Genomic DNA, 17,484 nt, shown 5'->3' on the forward strand with positions numbered 1-17,484 from the left:
CGTGTATGAAGCTTGGAAAGACTGAGAAAAAACAGCATTTGAACCGTAGGTAATTATATAGATTGAAGCGTCCAAACAAACAAACTCTTCCTCAATTTAGGTATCAATTGCCAGAAATTTAAATCCAACAAAGAATTGGAACGTCTTAATACTTTCATAATCTATGCCACCTAGCCCAACTTCAAAAGAAGCTCACTGTTTAACGTCTCAAGATTTCGATCTTGGAATTTTATTTGCTGTACGCCGTCTGAATTATATTTAAATTTGTTTAGAATGCATAAACAATTGCAGTTAGTTGCGTCACTGGCTTTGTTATTTGTATATTGACTATGCGATGATATAATGTCTTGTCTTAGCGTTTGATATTTATGGCACTATGAGGTTGCGTATTCTAATTTACACGATAGTTTTCTAAATGACCTTTTGGTATGTTGATGTATGCGTCCACGGCGTGGTCGTGTTAAATTCGCTTGATTACGAATTTATAAAGTTGATGAAATACTGTTATGACATCTACTATGTATTTAGTTTACGTTTGTAATCCGGGACCGAGTAGATCGTATTAGGAAAAATAATGATCGAAATTTTAATGCGATACACCAATATGCAACACAAAGTGATCGCAACAAGCTATCATTTTGTATACAATTACTATGAAATGAATCCAGCTTACTTACTAAATTAATTAATTAATCTGGTTTGGATCGATAAATTGGTGCAGTCAGATCGAAGCCTAATACATCGTGAGGAATACTTTTCAATAGTTTAATCTGAAACATCGAGAAGTTTCTAGTCAGAATTCTTTGTATATGGTATCATGGTATAAAATATTATGTCGCATTAAAATTAAGATAACATCGATAAAAAAAGAATTTTGATGGATTGAATTTAATATAAGATATTATCTTAATTGATCTAAACTCGTACGCTGGCTATTTATAAATTGTCTCTTGATTTATAAATCGATTTTACGTTTTATAATGTGAATTCAACCTTTAAATTAATTAGGACAAGGCAATACAAAAAACTATGATTTATTAATAGGTTCGTTAAAGATATAGGTATTTACGATGTAATATTGACGAGACGAGTTTGTCCGTACATGATGCTAAGCACCACAAAACACAAGAATATAGTCCATATATCCTATGGAGAGACCATTTCTAGCCTGCATACAAACTGAAAAAATCACCCATAACTTTGCATTATTATCATTCACCTGTACTCGTCACTCGATGGTATATGAATGCTGAATCCGTTGAGTGCAATGTCTTTAAAATAAAACGGAATACACCCCCTTTTGTTTCCATACTAATTGGCGATAGAAATAGACAAAGCCACCACCACCTAACTAAACAAACCTATCTACTACGAAATTAATTCTCATGCATCCATTTTTCCTTGTAAAAATAAATATCAACGCGTCGTAAACACGATTCAAAGGTACAATAGCAAATTAATTTCGTTGAAACGATATCAATAAAAATAAAACGAGACAAAGGAAGGTTGACGTCAAGCCGGCTACGAGTAATCAAAGCTTAAACTTTATTACAATATGAAATATTGGCATAAGCCAGATGATGATATCGTATGATATGTAAAACAAGACAAATACGCATTTCATTTATGCTCGTATGTTAAATTGTTAAGGTTTAAAATCATTCCGCACGGTTTTCTATAATTATATTATCAAAACAAAGGCCCAAGGGGCAGTATTAAAACAATTTTTATGTTTTTTAAATGTCCAATAAAGATATGTATTTATAAAAACCATTTTTTCTTGATTCTTGAACGAAACTGATACGTGTGGTTGTCATTTTAACATTATTTAAATTTAACTCAAATTTCATTAAGACCCAACTTGTTATTTCCTACAAGCCTACAATATAGTGTAAATTATTATAATGGATACAATAAACCCAATTACTATGAAATACTCCTTACAATTCGATGTATAAATATTATTTTTCTTAACACTATTCAAAGAATTAGTATTGATAACGCACATGGATCGAAACGATCACTCTTCCATTTCAAAATATTCATTGAGTCACTGAACATAATGTATGACTACATTTTAAGTCAATTTTATCGGCTCTTATTCACAACACCTGATTGACAGTTGAGTAATGAAGGTATTTCTTGTGATAGCAAAAATATCCTTATATTTTTATTGTCCACAAGAAATGATGACAAGCTTCCTTCTTTTAATTAAATTATACTCATTTTTTTGTGCTTTTTGTAGAAGTAGGTGATAACATAATTTTGTTTGAAGGTTTCTCATCCGTCTGTGACTAAGTCTGATTTATGGGTTTATTAAACTACTTTCAATATGTAAATAAATAAGAATACGCGCCAATAACCAGCGTAAAACTTAAAAGAAGTAAAATCTAAATATGCCAATTAAATATTGCATATATTAGGTATATTCTCCAAAAACATACACGATAAGGATTAGTCGGAAATATCAATAAATAATAATATTTTTAAAAAAGATTGTTGATAAAACTTTTCGTTCCATATTGCAAAAACTCAATATTCCAGAGTAAAATTAAACAGGTTTCCGGACGTCTCCGGGCGGACTTTACATTGAAATTACCGTTTTGTAATTAACTGCAACGGTTCGTTGCGTGCGTTTTATTATGCGTTTTATAAATTTTAAAATTTTATTGGATATGATTTATTTATTATTTTTTTATTACAATATCATTAAGAGTATATTACGTATTCAAAATTGTGTTGTGTATTTGTGTGGAATATTGGCTGCAGTTTTTTTTTTACACTATAGAGTGTATAGTTTATAATGGAAATACGTCATCTAATAAGTGGCTTAAGAAAGTCTATGATGATTTTTGATAATTAAATAATTATAATTAAAAACTAAGTCATTCAATTGAGCACACTGTTCACTCGGACTTCTATAAATATTAAAGTAGATACGTATTCTATATTTTAAAGTAATAGACTATAACAGACTTCCATGATCCGATCCATGTTACGACAATATTTACACATGTGACGTCAACGAACTAAAGACCGAAAGCTTTGATTTCTTAATGATTGTATATTTACATTTACTTTCGCATAACGAAATGGCGAATGCAGTCTGGGAAGCCCCAGGCGGAATCAGCAACTACGACTTGCCAGTAATAGGTGATATAATTAAAGATATTGTATTATTTTTTATAATTGAAAGGCCAGGCAAGTACGTCATTCGGCTGGTGGTGAGTGTCACAACTTTGTATAAACATTTATAAAAAGATATATACCTACATTTTATATATATCTATTTTATAGGAGTGTCTACTCCTTAGACAAGGTGTCTACCTTCCAGAACTTTGAATAATCTTTTTCATGGCACTAAACTGCGTTTGTCTTGTGATAAAATATCTTGCACGAAATAAATTTGTTTTAAATTCATTTACATTACATTTCAGACTTAATTTGTCAATGGATCGGATCGGATTTACTAGGTTTTTATGTAGGTTAAACTGCATTAGGTTATATATTTTCCTTTAATGACATCAGCAATAATAAAAATTGTTCACTTCAACATTGTAAACGAAGCGGGATACATATTTTAATCTATTTTAGCCAATGTATTCGCTTTTCCAAATTTATGGCTCAAATAAAAACATTATCATCGCATAAATCACATATTGTATGTTTTCGATAATCAATATGTTTTCTTAACATTTATAATTGTAACAACACTTAATTTATGGTCGTATTAAGTTATAAATAAATGGAAATAAAACGCACATTTAGATTTTTTTACAACCCGAGAATGAAAACAAAGTGAGGTCATTTACGAGAATACTATAAAGGACCTGTGATATCATCCTGCCAAAGGAAGTTTTCATTCAACAAAATGTAGGTTGAATTTGACTTTACGCTGCAGAACACACAGACGCACACTCACACCTTTTAGCAACAGAGGGATAAGTTCCGTGGGCAGTCATTTAATGCACTTATAGTTATGACATAATGTGATAGAGGGATGGCAGGCGCAAATTTCAGATCCGGGCTGATATTATCCAGGAAAAATTATAACCAAATTGGGAATTGAACCCGAAACCTCAACACAGCATACAGTAATACAACTACGCGAACAAGACAGTAATTTACCGTTTAGTAATTTACGCTTAAGACCCGCCCCGAGCAAACGGCCTTGAGTATACGTTCCGTAGATTTTCGGCGCTTCAGTTATGGCGGGAATATGCAAAGATGTACAAAATTACTCTAAAAATCAATTTAAGGGCTTATTGAAAATTATAAATTACTAAAAATATTCCTTATTCAATTGTTAATTTAATAGTATTGGTTGCAAATTCAAATGATGTATATTGTAGTAGATGTGCGAAATTAATGATTTTATAGAAAATTTTAATATTAATGAATGACACAATATCTACATTATATATTTTCTTTTAAACTACTAAAGTAAAGACAACATTTTGTTGAAATATGATGTTTAATTATTTATGTATGTATTATAAATTTCGAGTAGTTAGTTTCTAGAAATACGGCGTAGAGCCGCTGGTATGACAAATAATTTGACAAAGACATTAAGGATCTTACAGGCAATATTTTAAAATATTACCCAATTCAATCATAATGCGATAGATATGTTAATTGGCTTCAAATTCAGAGATAGCTGTCTCTAGACTAGAATTTCAAAACAACATTAATTCGCATTAATCTATACTATTATATAAAGCTGAAGAGTTTGTTTGTTTGTTTGTTTGTTTGTTTGTTTGTTTGTTTGTTTGTTTGTTTGTTTGTTTGTTTGTTTGTTTGAACGCGCTAATCTCAGGAACTACCGGACCAAACTGAAAAATTCTTTTTGCGTTAGATAGCCCTATGTTCGTGGAGTGCTATAGGCTATATATCATCACGCTATACCCAATAGGAGCGGAGCAGTAATGCCTAATCTCAGGAACTACGGGTCCGAACTGAAAAATTCTTTTTGCGTTGGATAGCCCTTTGTTCGTGGAGTGCTATAGGCTATATATCATCACGCTATACCCAATAGGAGCGGAGCAGTAATGGCTAATCTCAGAACTACCGGTCCAAACTGAAAAATTCTTTTTGCGTTGGATAGCCCTTTGTTCGTGGAGTGGTATAGGCTATATATCATCACGCTATACCTAATAGGAGCAGAGCAGTAATGGCTAATCTCAGGAACTACCGGTTCGAACTAAAATTTCTTTTTTGTATTGGATAGCCCTTTGTTCGTGAAGTGCTATAGGCTATATATCATCACGCTATGACTAATAGGAGCAGAACAGTAATGGCTAATCTCAGAAACTAGGAGTTTGAACTGAATAATTCTTTTTGTGTTGGACAGCCCTTTGTTCCTGGAATGCTATAGGCTATATATATCGTCACGCTATGACCCATAGGAGCGGAGCAGTAATGAAACATGATGCAAAAACGGGGACAATTTATTAGTTTTGAGAGCTTCTGTTGCTTGCGCTGCGTAAACGGTTAAAGTTATGCAACAATAATGTATGACGGGATTGTTCCTCTTAAAAAGTTCTACAAAAATATATCATAAAACAAAGTCCCCACTGCATCGGTCTTCCCGAACGTGTTAAACTCAAAAACTACCCAACGTATTAGGATAAAATTTGGTATGGAGACAGTTTGAGACCCTGGGAAGAACATAGGCTCCCGGGAAAATATATAGCGTGACTTTTATAACGGAAAACTTTAGCCCGAAAACTTTATAACGCGGGCGGAGCCGCGGGCAAAAGCTATCAATATATATTTCGACATTACACCACGTTTATATTGATTAGCAGCGTTCATCCCTAATTTAACTTTGTTAAATAGTAACATGAAAGGAATTTTGGCGAGAACTTGGAAGTTGTATTCCATAATCTTCTTCTATCTTCTATATACTTATAATAAATCTGTAGAGAGGTCAATTCTGTACATGAAATATATTTCCAAAATAACTATCAGGGGGTGATTAGGGATCGATACTGATGCCAAAATGCAATTAGTAAATTTTTGTCTGTCTGTCTGTCTGTCTGTCTGTATAACCGTTATAGAAACAAGAACTACTCGACGGATTTTGACGAAACTTGGTACAATTATTTGTCATACTCCTGTGGTGGTTATAGTATACTTTTCATCACGCTATAATTAATAGGAGCAGAGCAGTGAAGGGAAATGTTGGGAAAACGGGAGAAGTTACTCCATTTTTAAGCTTCCGTCGCGTGTGCAACCTTAATGGTTAAAGCTACACAGAAATCATGTATGACGGAAATGTTCTCCTTAAAATTATGTAAAAATATCCCACGACAGCATATGTCTATCTTTTATGGTTGACTCACAATAACACGTGTAACTCCCGATAGCTTACCAGTTCGAAGCTTTCTCATTATATTTGTCTACTCTTACGTTTATAACACTGTCAGTCATCCCTAATTAAAAAGTTAACATTATTAAATATTCCATAAAAAGAATCATAGAAATCGGTATAGAAACACCAAAGTTATACATGAAATACGCTAATAATAAGCCATCATGCGTGAATACTGAATCATCCTATAAGGATTATTTTTGTATATATATAAGGTCGCGAACGCACAGGCAGGCGGCTTGCTTGGCACCTAGAGGCTAGCGAATCACCTAGCGAGTAGCTTCGTGAAACGAACATTCTCGAACGTTCGTGACCGGCTCCATTTTTGAAGTCCGAAATCCACGCGGGCGAAGCTGCGAGCGGAAGCTAGTCATATAATATTCGTAATTTTAAACACCGTAAAATTATACTCATCAAATTTTCACAGATTATTAATTAGAAAAAAAAATATATACTCATCTCAGCTATCCTTGTAACGATCGTTAAAACTATTTACGACATCATTCGACCCCCGAGGACCATTTATATCCGTAAATCAACTGCAATATATAATTATGCAGGTCACTCATACGGGAAATATTTTTGATGATATAATAAATATTGCCTAAGGAAAACTGTATGATGAAATATAAATTACTGAGTTCGTCTTGGGTAATGGTTGGTTAATTTATAATGTAACAGGTTATTTGTACACATATAATTTGGTTTAATATGCTTAGCAATATGTGATTTCACATTAAATGCGGGTAAAATAGGTTTAAGAACTTTTCCGACAGCGACAAAATATCGGTAATTATTAGATAGGTATCAATTAATGTATTAAAGTATAATTTTGATTTTTAAGAAAAATTTGGCATACCATTCTTACGGTATATGCCAATATGGTCACTTATAGATAAACATTATTGTCTAAATTATGATTTATTAGCTTGCATGAAAAGTGTTGTTCATCTGCAATGTCAAAGTTACAATATCTACCTACATTTTACAATTATATATATTTTTTAATTTTAGCTGTTTGTGGTTTGATCTACGCAGAATAAGCTCACAGTGTCTTGAAGTCTGGCAGGTGGTCTTTTGGGTTCCGATTTAATAGTTTCATTTCAATGTGTAACATTCGCGTAAACATAAGAAATCATTATGTTCTAATGATAGTTAGATTCTACATAAACTTTACATAAAGGAAAGCCGACAGGAATTGGGTTATATGGACTCTTACCCACTGATATATTATATACGATTTCCCACACTAGAATCAATTACCCAAATTCTCTTTCTCAATTTAGATAACTTGCGACGAGGAACATCAAGATTTAAATCTAAAATTATGACATCTCTACATATACGTATGTATGTATTATGTTCACCAATGGTCAGTCATTGCCACTTGAGCGTTTGCGAATCTATTGTTAAGTGTAGAATGGTCTTTGTATTAACATTAGCAGACCTTACTGAGGTTAGAGACGATCTTGTGCGTTGTTACGACGTTTAGTGACATTATTGTATACACTAACTAGCTGTGCTCGCAGCTTCGTCCGCGTGGAAATCAGTCTATAACAAAGTTTTTCAAACACAATACAACGACGTGACCTCTTCAACAGTGATCATTATATTTCAGTCAATTTACATAAAATAACCTAAAATATCCTCAAAAATACCACTATATTTTAGTAAAAACCGTATTTTTTTATAGACCGTTCAATAGAATTTGAGAAACTCGATCACATACAAACAAACAGCTTTTGGGGACTTTGTTTTATAATATGTATAAATAGATGGATGTTATGAAGAGGTAATTATAGTTTGTAATGGGATTCTCTTCAAATTTCTAAAGCGATTTTGAAAATGATTTTACTGGAAAGCTACATTGTCCTTGAATCATGAGAAAATTATAGATAATATTTATTTCTTTTATTTTCAAGAATAAAGAAGACAATTCGGTCTGGTTATTTATTAGTTTTATGTAATAGATGACCAGGTAACTCAAAAACAAGTGTGTAGTAAACCTCATTCTTATATGCATGTAGAGCCTCAGTTATTAAGAAAGCGACGATTTGCGAAACTGCTGTGACATAAGTCTAAGGTTAGGGGGTCAATTCTTGGCGGACTTAAATAGCAGATCTCGTCGGCGCGGCGGTGTGTCTGTGTGTTACTTAATAATTACAACTTTGTAGGACTATAAAATTTTTCATGTTACCTAATTTATAGTTATGTTGAAAATAAAATGAAGTGTATCCAAACGATAATATTTTGTGACTTATTATTTAAATTAAGTTTAATTTTACACTATATAAAATTTTCTTTATTGAGGAATATAAAACTGAATGAAATAAAATGTATCCAAACAATATGGGTATATTGTGACTTTTCGTTACAGAAATTAGGTTTAATTTTACACTACATAATATGTTTGTTATTTAGGAATAACTTGTATATTAATTATTATATCTATATTAAGTCTACGTACATTATTTTAACATTCCCAAGGAGACTTTTTGAATTATGATCATTTATCAAAAAAGACAAAGCAATATATTAAAATACACATAAATAATGTTTAGGCAAAGTATATGTTTAATTAATTCCACACAACTACGTACCGAGTGTAGGCGATCAGTTCAGATCATTTAAGTTGATAAAAGTATATTTGATAACGAAAAGAAATCGTCGGCGTTATCTAAGTACTCGAGAGGGCCGCGTAAAGGACTCAGAGTTTTTCTCTTTATTCACTCGAATGGCGAGAACCAATTATAACTTGTAAGTAATCCTCTTATCTGAAACTCTGCGAGTTGACGGTACCCACCACTCTGAATATGATTCACTTTATCCATATTCAATATCAGATCGCGCGACGGCGAGCAAATAGACCAATTCAAGTGACAATTATTATTGGATAAAGCTCGCCTCTTTCCTCCTTGTCTATTTTCAGTGTCCAGTGGAGTGTGATAATTTACGTGTGGTATTCGATTTTGAGCGGGAGAGATTCCTTGTTTATTATATTCTGTTGGTTTGATTTTTTGACTAGCATATAATAATTTTTGTTTTTATACTAATTCTTACTTAGGATTCGATGGTTTTGGTGATATGGCACTTAGACTAAACAATCTTCCCTAAATATTTTTAATTTGATTTGTAAGAATTTTAGCCTGACATTCAGTCTTATAAGCTAGTTCTGCAAAAAACAAAATTGCCTATACAAAATCGGTTCAATCCCTAGATCTCTTTGGTGTTAGGATAAGCAGACAGATAAATGAAACAACTTTAATGAAGAGTAAGCAGGAATATTTTATTTTAAGTAGCATTAATTAGATTTGCTTTGTCCTTTTTAACTATAGGTTTTTATATAAATTTTTCGATGATAAAGTATTTATAATTTGCTAAAGTAAAATTTACCTTATGACGATAGAACGAATCTGTACCAATAATTACATTTCCCAAACTTTTAACAAGACACATTATTCAAGTACTATTTGATTGTGACGTTCGTCATGTTATGATAATTATTAACGTGTGATTAAATATGTATATTGACGTAATCATTTCATTATTATAATATAGTTGTGTCTACTATTATAATATTAGATATTAGTTGATTTAAAAAGCATGTATATTCATTTTCATCACTACAATTTTCGTTTTATTTACGATTGGCCTGTCGAAGCATATTAAAACAGGAATAGGCTGAAGTCATTTTCTGAAAAAGAAATATAAAGAAGTGGGTAATGAGAAAACATTTTTTCCAAAAACTACTGCAGTAAATTTAGATAGAAATTTCTTACGCTAGAAAATGTTTGAATAGACATTTCTTGAAAGCCAGGCACTTGGAGAGGAAGCGGTCGAAGTGATCTTTGCATTATCAAAACTAAGTAAGATTTTAAGACAACCCCACCGTTCCAAAAGTCAATGCCCCAGCAAGCATTACACACTGACGAGACCTAAAAACAATTAATATTAATACGATCAACAAGTATTATTTAGCTATAAGTATAAGACTCACCTTTATTCTTAGAAAAGTACATAACTGACTTGGTATGAAATACAACACCACCGTCCCAATGCTTAGCAAAATCAGAATCATATTGACTTCACCTTCGTCTAATTTCTATAAAAATACACATATGTTGTATATATTACTTAGGTGTATGTTGTTAAATGTCAATAGTTATATGATATTTTTTATTACTTTACCTCGGCCGTGCAATACGCAGTAAGACACACGACGGGTCCGCAAAATGTTTGTTCAAATATTAACATTTTTTTATAAACTTCTGAATAATTCTCCATAAGACTGTTACAAGAAAGAGTATCTATAAGTATCAAATTGCTGTAACTGGGCCAAATACAATTTGTTTATAATACAATTTAAATCATTCCACTGTTAGAATCGCTCTCCGTTTCTAAGAGGCCTAGGGTAAGGATACCACGCTGACTTAATGCGCGTAGCTAGACTTCACAGACCTTCGAAATTATGTGATAAATTCGCTGGTATACATAACTACAGAAATTTTATCGACTGAAACGGGGTGTATAGTTGCTGTAGATCTGTGGAGTTATTTAACTTCTAAATAAGACTGGATAAGAAACAGACCAGGGTTTCGTACCTATACATTGATTGATGATGTTTGATGATCTCCCTCATGCGACCCTTAATTATCATTGCGTAATACATTTTTTCTTCTTGGTTTTTGGCTGGGCGGATTCCTTCCAAAACATCTTGGATGCTCCATATCACGATGTCAACTTTACTTGCGATGTGTCGTATCCAGACTATTTGTGTTTGAATCATAACTTAAAAAATATATGATTTGTAATGTCTAGTGTTTTACTAAATATAATAATATGGGGCTGTACATTGTACGTCCTCTCTTATAATTTGTTATTTTTAACGTTATCTTTTAAGTATTTACAATTTGCTATTTTCTACTAAAGTTATAGAGATAGAATTTGGATATTTTTTTTTCTATATAAGTAGCCCAACTCTAAATATTGTATCAATATAAGAAGCTACATTTATTTAATGATTTCTTATGATTACACAACAATGTCGGACATCTAAAATAAATCATTTTTTTGGATTTTCCCTTAATATGTTTTTCATACGGGAACCAGACTAAAGCGGGGGAAAAGAAAGCACTTAAGCTAGTACTAAATAATTACTGTCGTAATTTTTGGTATGTATTTATTAACGAACTTTAGTAATTATATGATTTCGCATATTTTAAAATTAACCAAAGAAGAATAACTGTTTATATTAAACTTACATATATAATTATGAGCGTAGACAACGGCACTGATGTTTGAAAACATGAAAGTTATTTCATAAATAGGTGTTTTCCCAAAATCGACATGGGGAAGCCAGAACGGGAATAGCAATGGTCTGCTACCCTTGTCTTCAGGTCCATGGGTTATGAGATAATAAACGAGCGCTACTGACGCAAATGACACCATTCCAAAAGCCAAAGCATATGTAAAAACGATGGAAAATAAGCTGGCTTTCCATGTCTGTAATTGGATGTCAAAATATCTTTTTCTGTAAATATAAATGTAGAGATTATTGTGCTAAATAGTTATGTATAACGTGATACATTATGTTATATATATCTATTATGTTAATTATGGTTCTCAAGCTGTAAATGCTTTTAGCCAATAATCATGTAATTTTATTGACAATTCTATACAAATTTTATAACAAATATTTACATCACCAAAAAGAAAACAAATACAAATAGTCTATCCAATAAAAAAGTATCCAGTTTTGACTCATTGGTGGTTTGTGTAATATTTACGGTAAAGTTATAATTTGTGTTAAGCTTAACAATTATGACACCTTTGGGGAGACCAGGGATGAACGTAACAATTTTTTACTTTTCGTAATATCTCACAGAGCTTGCTGAATTCTATAGTTTTAATTAATAGACATGATAGATTGGTCTTTCGGCTATCTTTTAAGACCACCTTAAATATAATTTATATTATAGATTTTGAGAAAAGCGACTAAATATTTGAAGTGGGATTTGTTACAACCATCCCTACCCCTAGGGTTGGTTGTAACAGTGTAAGGGGATGTTTGAAACATAAAATTACTTTCATAATCGATATATTAATTTATAATCAGCTTTATGGGTATAATTTTCGGATCAAAATTCTTATAAAAACATAGAAACATTGCTAGCATACAATAATAATTATGAACACTATTGAAAAATCAGATTTCAATCACACAAACAACTATGGCACACATAGTTTATTTCGTTATTAGTGCAGTCTACATGAGCCCACAACAGTCAAGGCATTGCACCCATTTTTCATTTGATCTGCTGTTTGAACAGAATTCCATGCTATCTATACAAAAGCCATCTTTGCTATCTGAATCAACAGAATCTTTTATTATTTTAGGATCCTTTTTCTTCTTTTATGTCTTATTTCCTTTTTTTTAACAGTTTTCTTAACAAAAGAAGTCTTTAGCCCTTTGTCCCTTTAGAAGTCTACAAAATGGATTTGTTAATTTCTTTGGCTCTTAGTTTTCTTTCGTCTTGTTCTTGAATTTAAAGCTTCTTTGTTTGCTGTCATGTATTGCCCATTATTTGCATTTCGGTTCCTCTCCATTATTCTTTCTGCGTCCTATTTTTGGTAGGGGCTTAATTTCATATTGAGATATACCCCATTCTTTACTAATGATATTCATTTAAGAAGAAGGAGTAAATACTCGGTCAGAATTTTTTATACTTCGTCGATAAAAACTATTCTTTTAAATATGTAGCCTACATTTGGAAGATCCGTTAAACCTTCTTCAAGCATATTTTTCTTCGATTGCACGCATCTATATAAAGTTACATTGCACAATTGATATAAATTCGCAGCGTCTCTAAATGGTATTTTTATGAGAAGTACTTCTTCTGCAGCCAAATCCATTATTTCTGCAATAGCTAAAGCTCTTATGGTTGTTCTTTTGTGTATATCAGGTATTCAGAAATAAGAAAATGGATTTGTATTAATTTGAAATACAAAACAACGCAACAAATTGTGCTTCGAGATATCACACCATAAACGGGATGAAAGTAACAGATTGTTACTTTCATCCCTACATTCAAAATTTCCCGAATACGACAAACATACGCTTGTAACTCAAAGACTACTTTAGTATAATACCATTTCAAATATTAAAATAGAGAGTTGAATAGTTACGCTACTTCACTGATACTTGACATGCAAGATTGAACCTAACATTATAAAAACAAACGCAGTTGAAAAAAAGGATTAAAAGTTACTTTGGAGGTACTTTTGACGTACTGTCTCGCTACGTCCATAACGTGACGGCACAGCGCCCTGAGTGCAACTGAGGTGAATTGGGATCAGTGTTGCCAGGGCCCTTGAGTCGTAAGTTACGTTTCGTTTCCTGAAATGTTACATTTTTGCTGCAAAAGTTACATTATTGTTTTTTTTTTAATTTACGCGATTTTGGGCAAGCATTTTTGTAGCTGCGAAACCGCGGGGACTCGCGAAGCAGGAAATGTGCGCGAGCACACACAAGCAAAATCAAATTTTAATATATGCAAGATACGTTTCATTTTGTCATGGCGAGCCATCTCTGAGTGTGATATGGAGTGAAATACTTTTTAGACCCGCCAGTTTTAGGTGTGTTCAATTTGGATGCGTTGAATAGAAATGAATTTGTAAACTGTTTACAATAAAAATGTTGTATTACAAATCTCGTTGTTCTCAAAAGTTACGAAAATTGTCTTAAATATAAAAATTACTTACATGTTACGCGAGGGTCAAAAGTAACGAAAATGTAAGAAATGTAACCTTCTGGCAACACTGATTGGGATTCAAAATGGCACATATCGGCGCATTAACCATCAATGCAGAAGACATAATTCGTTTAAAAATTCATTTGTTACGTTCATCCCGCGTTACTTTCATACCTGGTCTCCCCTACTTTTAATCCAATATGAAATATAAACTATTGAAATTTACCCAACAATAAACAACAAAATAATTTAAAATCGTAATCGTAATTTTAAAAAATCCATACCTGTATTTCTGTCCAGCGGTACAAATATACTGAAAATCTTCTTGCATCGATGTAAGAAGGCTTTTAAATTGCGGCAAATTCGTCTCAGTGCATGACAATATAAGTAATTGATACATCAAGACTATGACGTAGGTTCCTCCTTCAGTTATCATCGGTATTTCAAAAAAGTAAAGTCCCCGGCAAAACGATATGATCGCAAATATCACACACGCAAAGCCAGTCGTAAATACTAACGCATTATGTTTTAAATAACTGCAATATAAAGTACATATCAATGTATTCGAAAGTATTATAATTACTTATTAAATTTTTGAATTTATAGTTACTTAATAATATTTTTTATCATTAATTCTATCAATTTAATCTGACTGTATAAGGTAACGGAACTCTTGAAAACCTACCTACCTAATTTCAATTAAAATCGTTTCATGAAAAAATATAAAGAAAAACCTTTGGTTAAATTACAATATGTCACTACATATTATGATGAATTATAATAATAGAGGAACTAACAAAAAACATATGTTTTTACACTACAATCGAAAATCGTGGATGGTGGGCTTTATTAGGAACCAAGTTCGTTTCGGTCACACTAACTTATTTATTTTCCGATTGTGGAGCATCACACGACAATTATATACAATTGTTGTTTTTCATACACTCACCCATGTTTAATATTATTTCCTTCCACAACTCCGAAAATTTTAAGCCAAAAGTAGAAAGTTTTATGATATTCAAATGGGTCGACATATCCCTCAGAATAATCGTACGTAGATTTATTATAAATATCTTTCAATTTCTTTAACATTTTGAAACCCGACTAACTCACATCGTACCGAGAGGTCTTTTGAGGTTTACATAATTACTTAATAATCAAACTTCACCACTCATTTCTGAGTAATAGGGCTTCACTTAGATATTCTTTTTCGCTGGTTAGTAATTTATGCGGAAATAACAAGGTGGTATCGGCCGTTCATTCTCTGCCTCAGGCAATGTCATTTAGCCGATATTATATTAATGCTAATCGTTTGAAAATTGTAGATAATGTTCTGACAAGGTCAAATTTATTATGTGTTTTTACTGAAGATGTGCCTAGTTGTAAGCACACAAGCGTATAAGATTTTTAGTACCTACCGCTTATAATATTAATTATATAAATAAAGTAAATTTCTACTTCCTCGAAGAAGATTTTATTCTTTTCATTATAAAAAATATTGCACAATATTTCTGAATTCTTTTTCTTGAAGCGGAACGTAGTGTGGCAAACCTCAGTACCTCAAAGTTTTGTTCAAACATCATAATTGCTTATTAACTCCGGCGCGGTTTTCTATCAAATTATGTTGAGTGACTTAAATTAAATTATATGGCTAATATTAGGCGTGTTGGTTATCTATACTAATAGGATATTTGAGTCATGTTAAATTTGGTGAAAAAATATTTTTTTTGCTGTATTTTACTTACGAAACCAAAATATAACAGTTTCACGTAATAAAAGCGCAAGTTGGCTGCATAATTTTAATTTAAAATCGCTTTTTTCTTTTATTGAGCTGCTGAAAACGCTATGGGCCTTTATGTGACGTCATGCAATTTATAAACAAACGTCATAAGCGTTCCGCGTTGTGTGCCTTGGCGTGCACCCGTTAATACCCGTTGATGTTAGTTTTGACAGACTAACCTCAAACAATTTTTCACCATATCGATATTATCGAAAGCATGTAATTCCATTTGTGGAAAGATGGGTATGTTTGTAGATAAAATATCAATTTAAAAAAAGGATTTGTATTAAAATAAGACCTTGTATAATTCATTAATCACAAATCAAAATCGTACCGTCAAAGTATTAAGACGTCCCCAGTCCTGTATTACAATATGGTGTGTTATGACAATATTTAAGGTAAAGTGTAAAAAAAGGTCTTGTTCAAATCTCGTCCAATTTAAATAAAGCTGTAATACGTGAGGCAACGATGACAATGTGCAATGTGCATTGCCCGCTAGTAGAGCTGTGCGCACTATGCTATAAGTGTCTTTTTTTTGCGGAGAAAGTGCTCCTGCCTTCGTGGGGTCGACTGAGCGTTTATGTTGGGGTCACGTGCCTTAGGAACCGGCGTTGCGCCGCCCAGATTTGATGTTGACCTTCGGGCGACCGCCGGGCCGAGTCCCTAACCTATATACAACGCACGGCATACCAACTAAAACTCCACGGTGGCCCTCTTCGGCGCATTAAGGACTACTGCGGGCTTCCTCTGACGGAAATGTCTAAGCCTACGCCCGCAGCCGCCCCTGCGCGGTGCCGCCTAGTGCAGCCTGTCTCCTATGGTGGCTGAGAAACCTTTTCGCACCGAAGGGCGCCCCCGGCGTCAACAGCAGCATGAGACCTATCTTCCATGTTGCCGTCCGTCCTGGGGAGTCACCACAATGTGCGGAATGTGCACAACGTACACTAAGGGTGGACGGCCCCCAGCCGCCCGCCAATGACCCCCTGATGGCCCTTATTAATTGCCTTTTACGACAGACAGGGGATACCGTGGTGGAATTCTTCGAAACGAACTTCGAACGCTCCAAATCCACAGAGCGGATCCTATAAGGGTCTGCATGATGATCTGAATTGTGACAATTTAATCTATATTAAATATTATTACGGTATCATGAGAACATCACGGCTGGGACAACTATGAGGTGTTAGGCGATCTGTATAATACAAAATTCCTCAGGTCAGACAATTAAAATTTAGGATTGTGAGATTTTCAAACATGATAAAATCACCAACTCATTACATAATGTCAAAGAACGTAGACAAAACCTTTTGCGAATACAAACGTGACTTACGATACAAAATCAATATTATACGGTGAAGATGTAGCTCAAGAAAAACCTTATAAAATAATGATAGGCTTCTTAATTATTATCTATTTATTGTGATTAATGGACATTACAATTATATATTATTGTACATTAATGTTACATGGCTGAGCACCGGAACTAGAGAGAGAGTTGTGTAGGGATGGGACATATGACACTATTTTTTAATCGATTACATAATCTCTTACAAACTAATGTTTTGTGGTCAAATTTGCTT

The 17,484-nt window shown here is 32.9% G+C and overlaps 2 protein-coding genes across 2 annotated transcripts in view; one reads left to right on the forward strand and one right to left on the reverse strand.

The window, feature by feature from the left end:
- Window positions 1-17,484, forward strand: part of LOC115445493 — a 286,442-nt gene that overhangs the window by 62,779 nt on the left and 206,179 nt on the right. The window lies entirely within an intron of this gene.
- On the reverse strand, window positions 9,530-15,716 carry LOC115445483. Its single transcript, XM_030171770.2, has 8 exons — window positions 15,074-15,716; window positions 14,409-14,660; window positions 11,635-11,903; window positions 10,975-11,161; window positions 10,562-10,661; window positions 10,371-10,475; window positions 10,153-10,308; window positions 9,530-10,067 (listed from the first exon to the last, which is right to left on the reverse strand). The coding sequence occupies exons 1-8, from the start codon at window positions 15,214-15,216 to the stop codon at window positions 10,011-10,013; spliced, it is 1,269 nt and encodes a 422-aa protein (XP_030027630.2). The 5' UTR covers window positions 15,217-15,716; the 3' UTR covers window positions 9,530-10,010.

The sequence above is a fragment of the Manduca sexta genome, chromosome 20 (genome assembly GCF_014839805.1).
Source record: "Manduca sexta isolate Smith_Timp_Sample1 chromosome 20, JHU_Msex_v1.0, whole genome shotgun sequence".
In the NCBI taxonomy this organism is placed as follows: domain Eukaryota; kingdom Metazoa; phylum Arthropoda; class Insecta; order Lepidoptera; family Sphingidae; genus Manduca; species Manduca sexta.

Bases quoted from the DNA above. Each gene is read 5' to 3' on its own strand.
- LOC115445483 (XM_030171770.2), bottom strand. From the start codon at position 15,216: ATGTTAAAGAAATTGAAAGATATTTATAATAAATCTACGTACGATTAT. The intron at 11,162-11,634 runs GTAAGTTTAATA...ATATTTTTTAAG, and splicing joins CTACGCTCATAATTATATAT to TTATGATTCAAACACAAATA. The intron at 10,068-10,152 runs GTAAGAAATTTC...TTTCTTTTTCAG, and splicing joins CTATTCAAACATTTTCTAGC to AAAATGACTTCAGCCTATTC.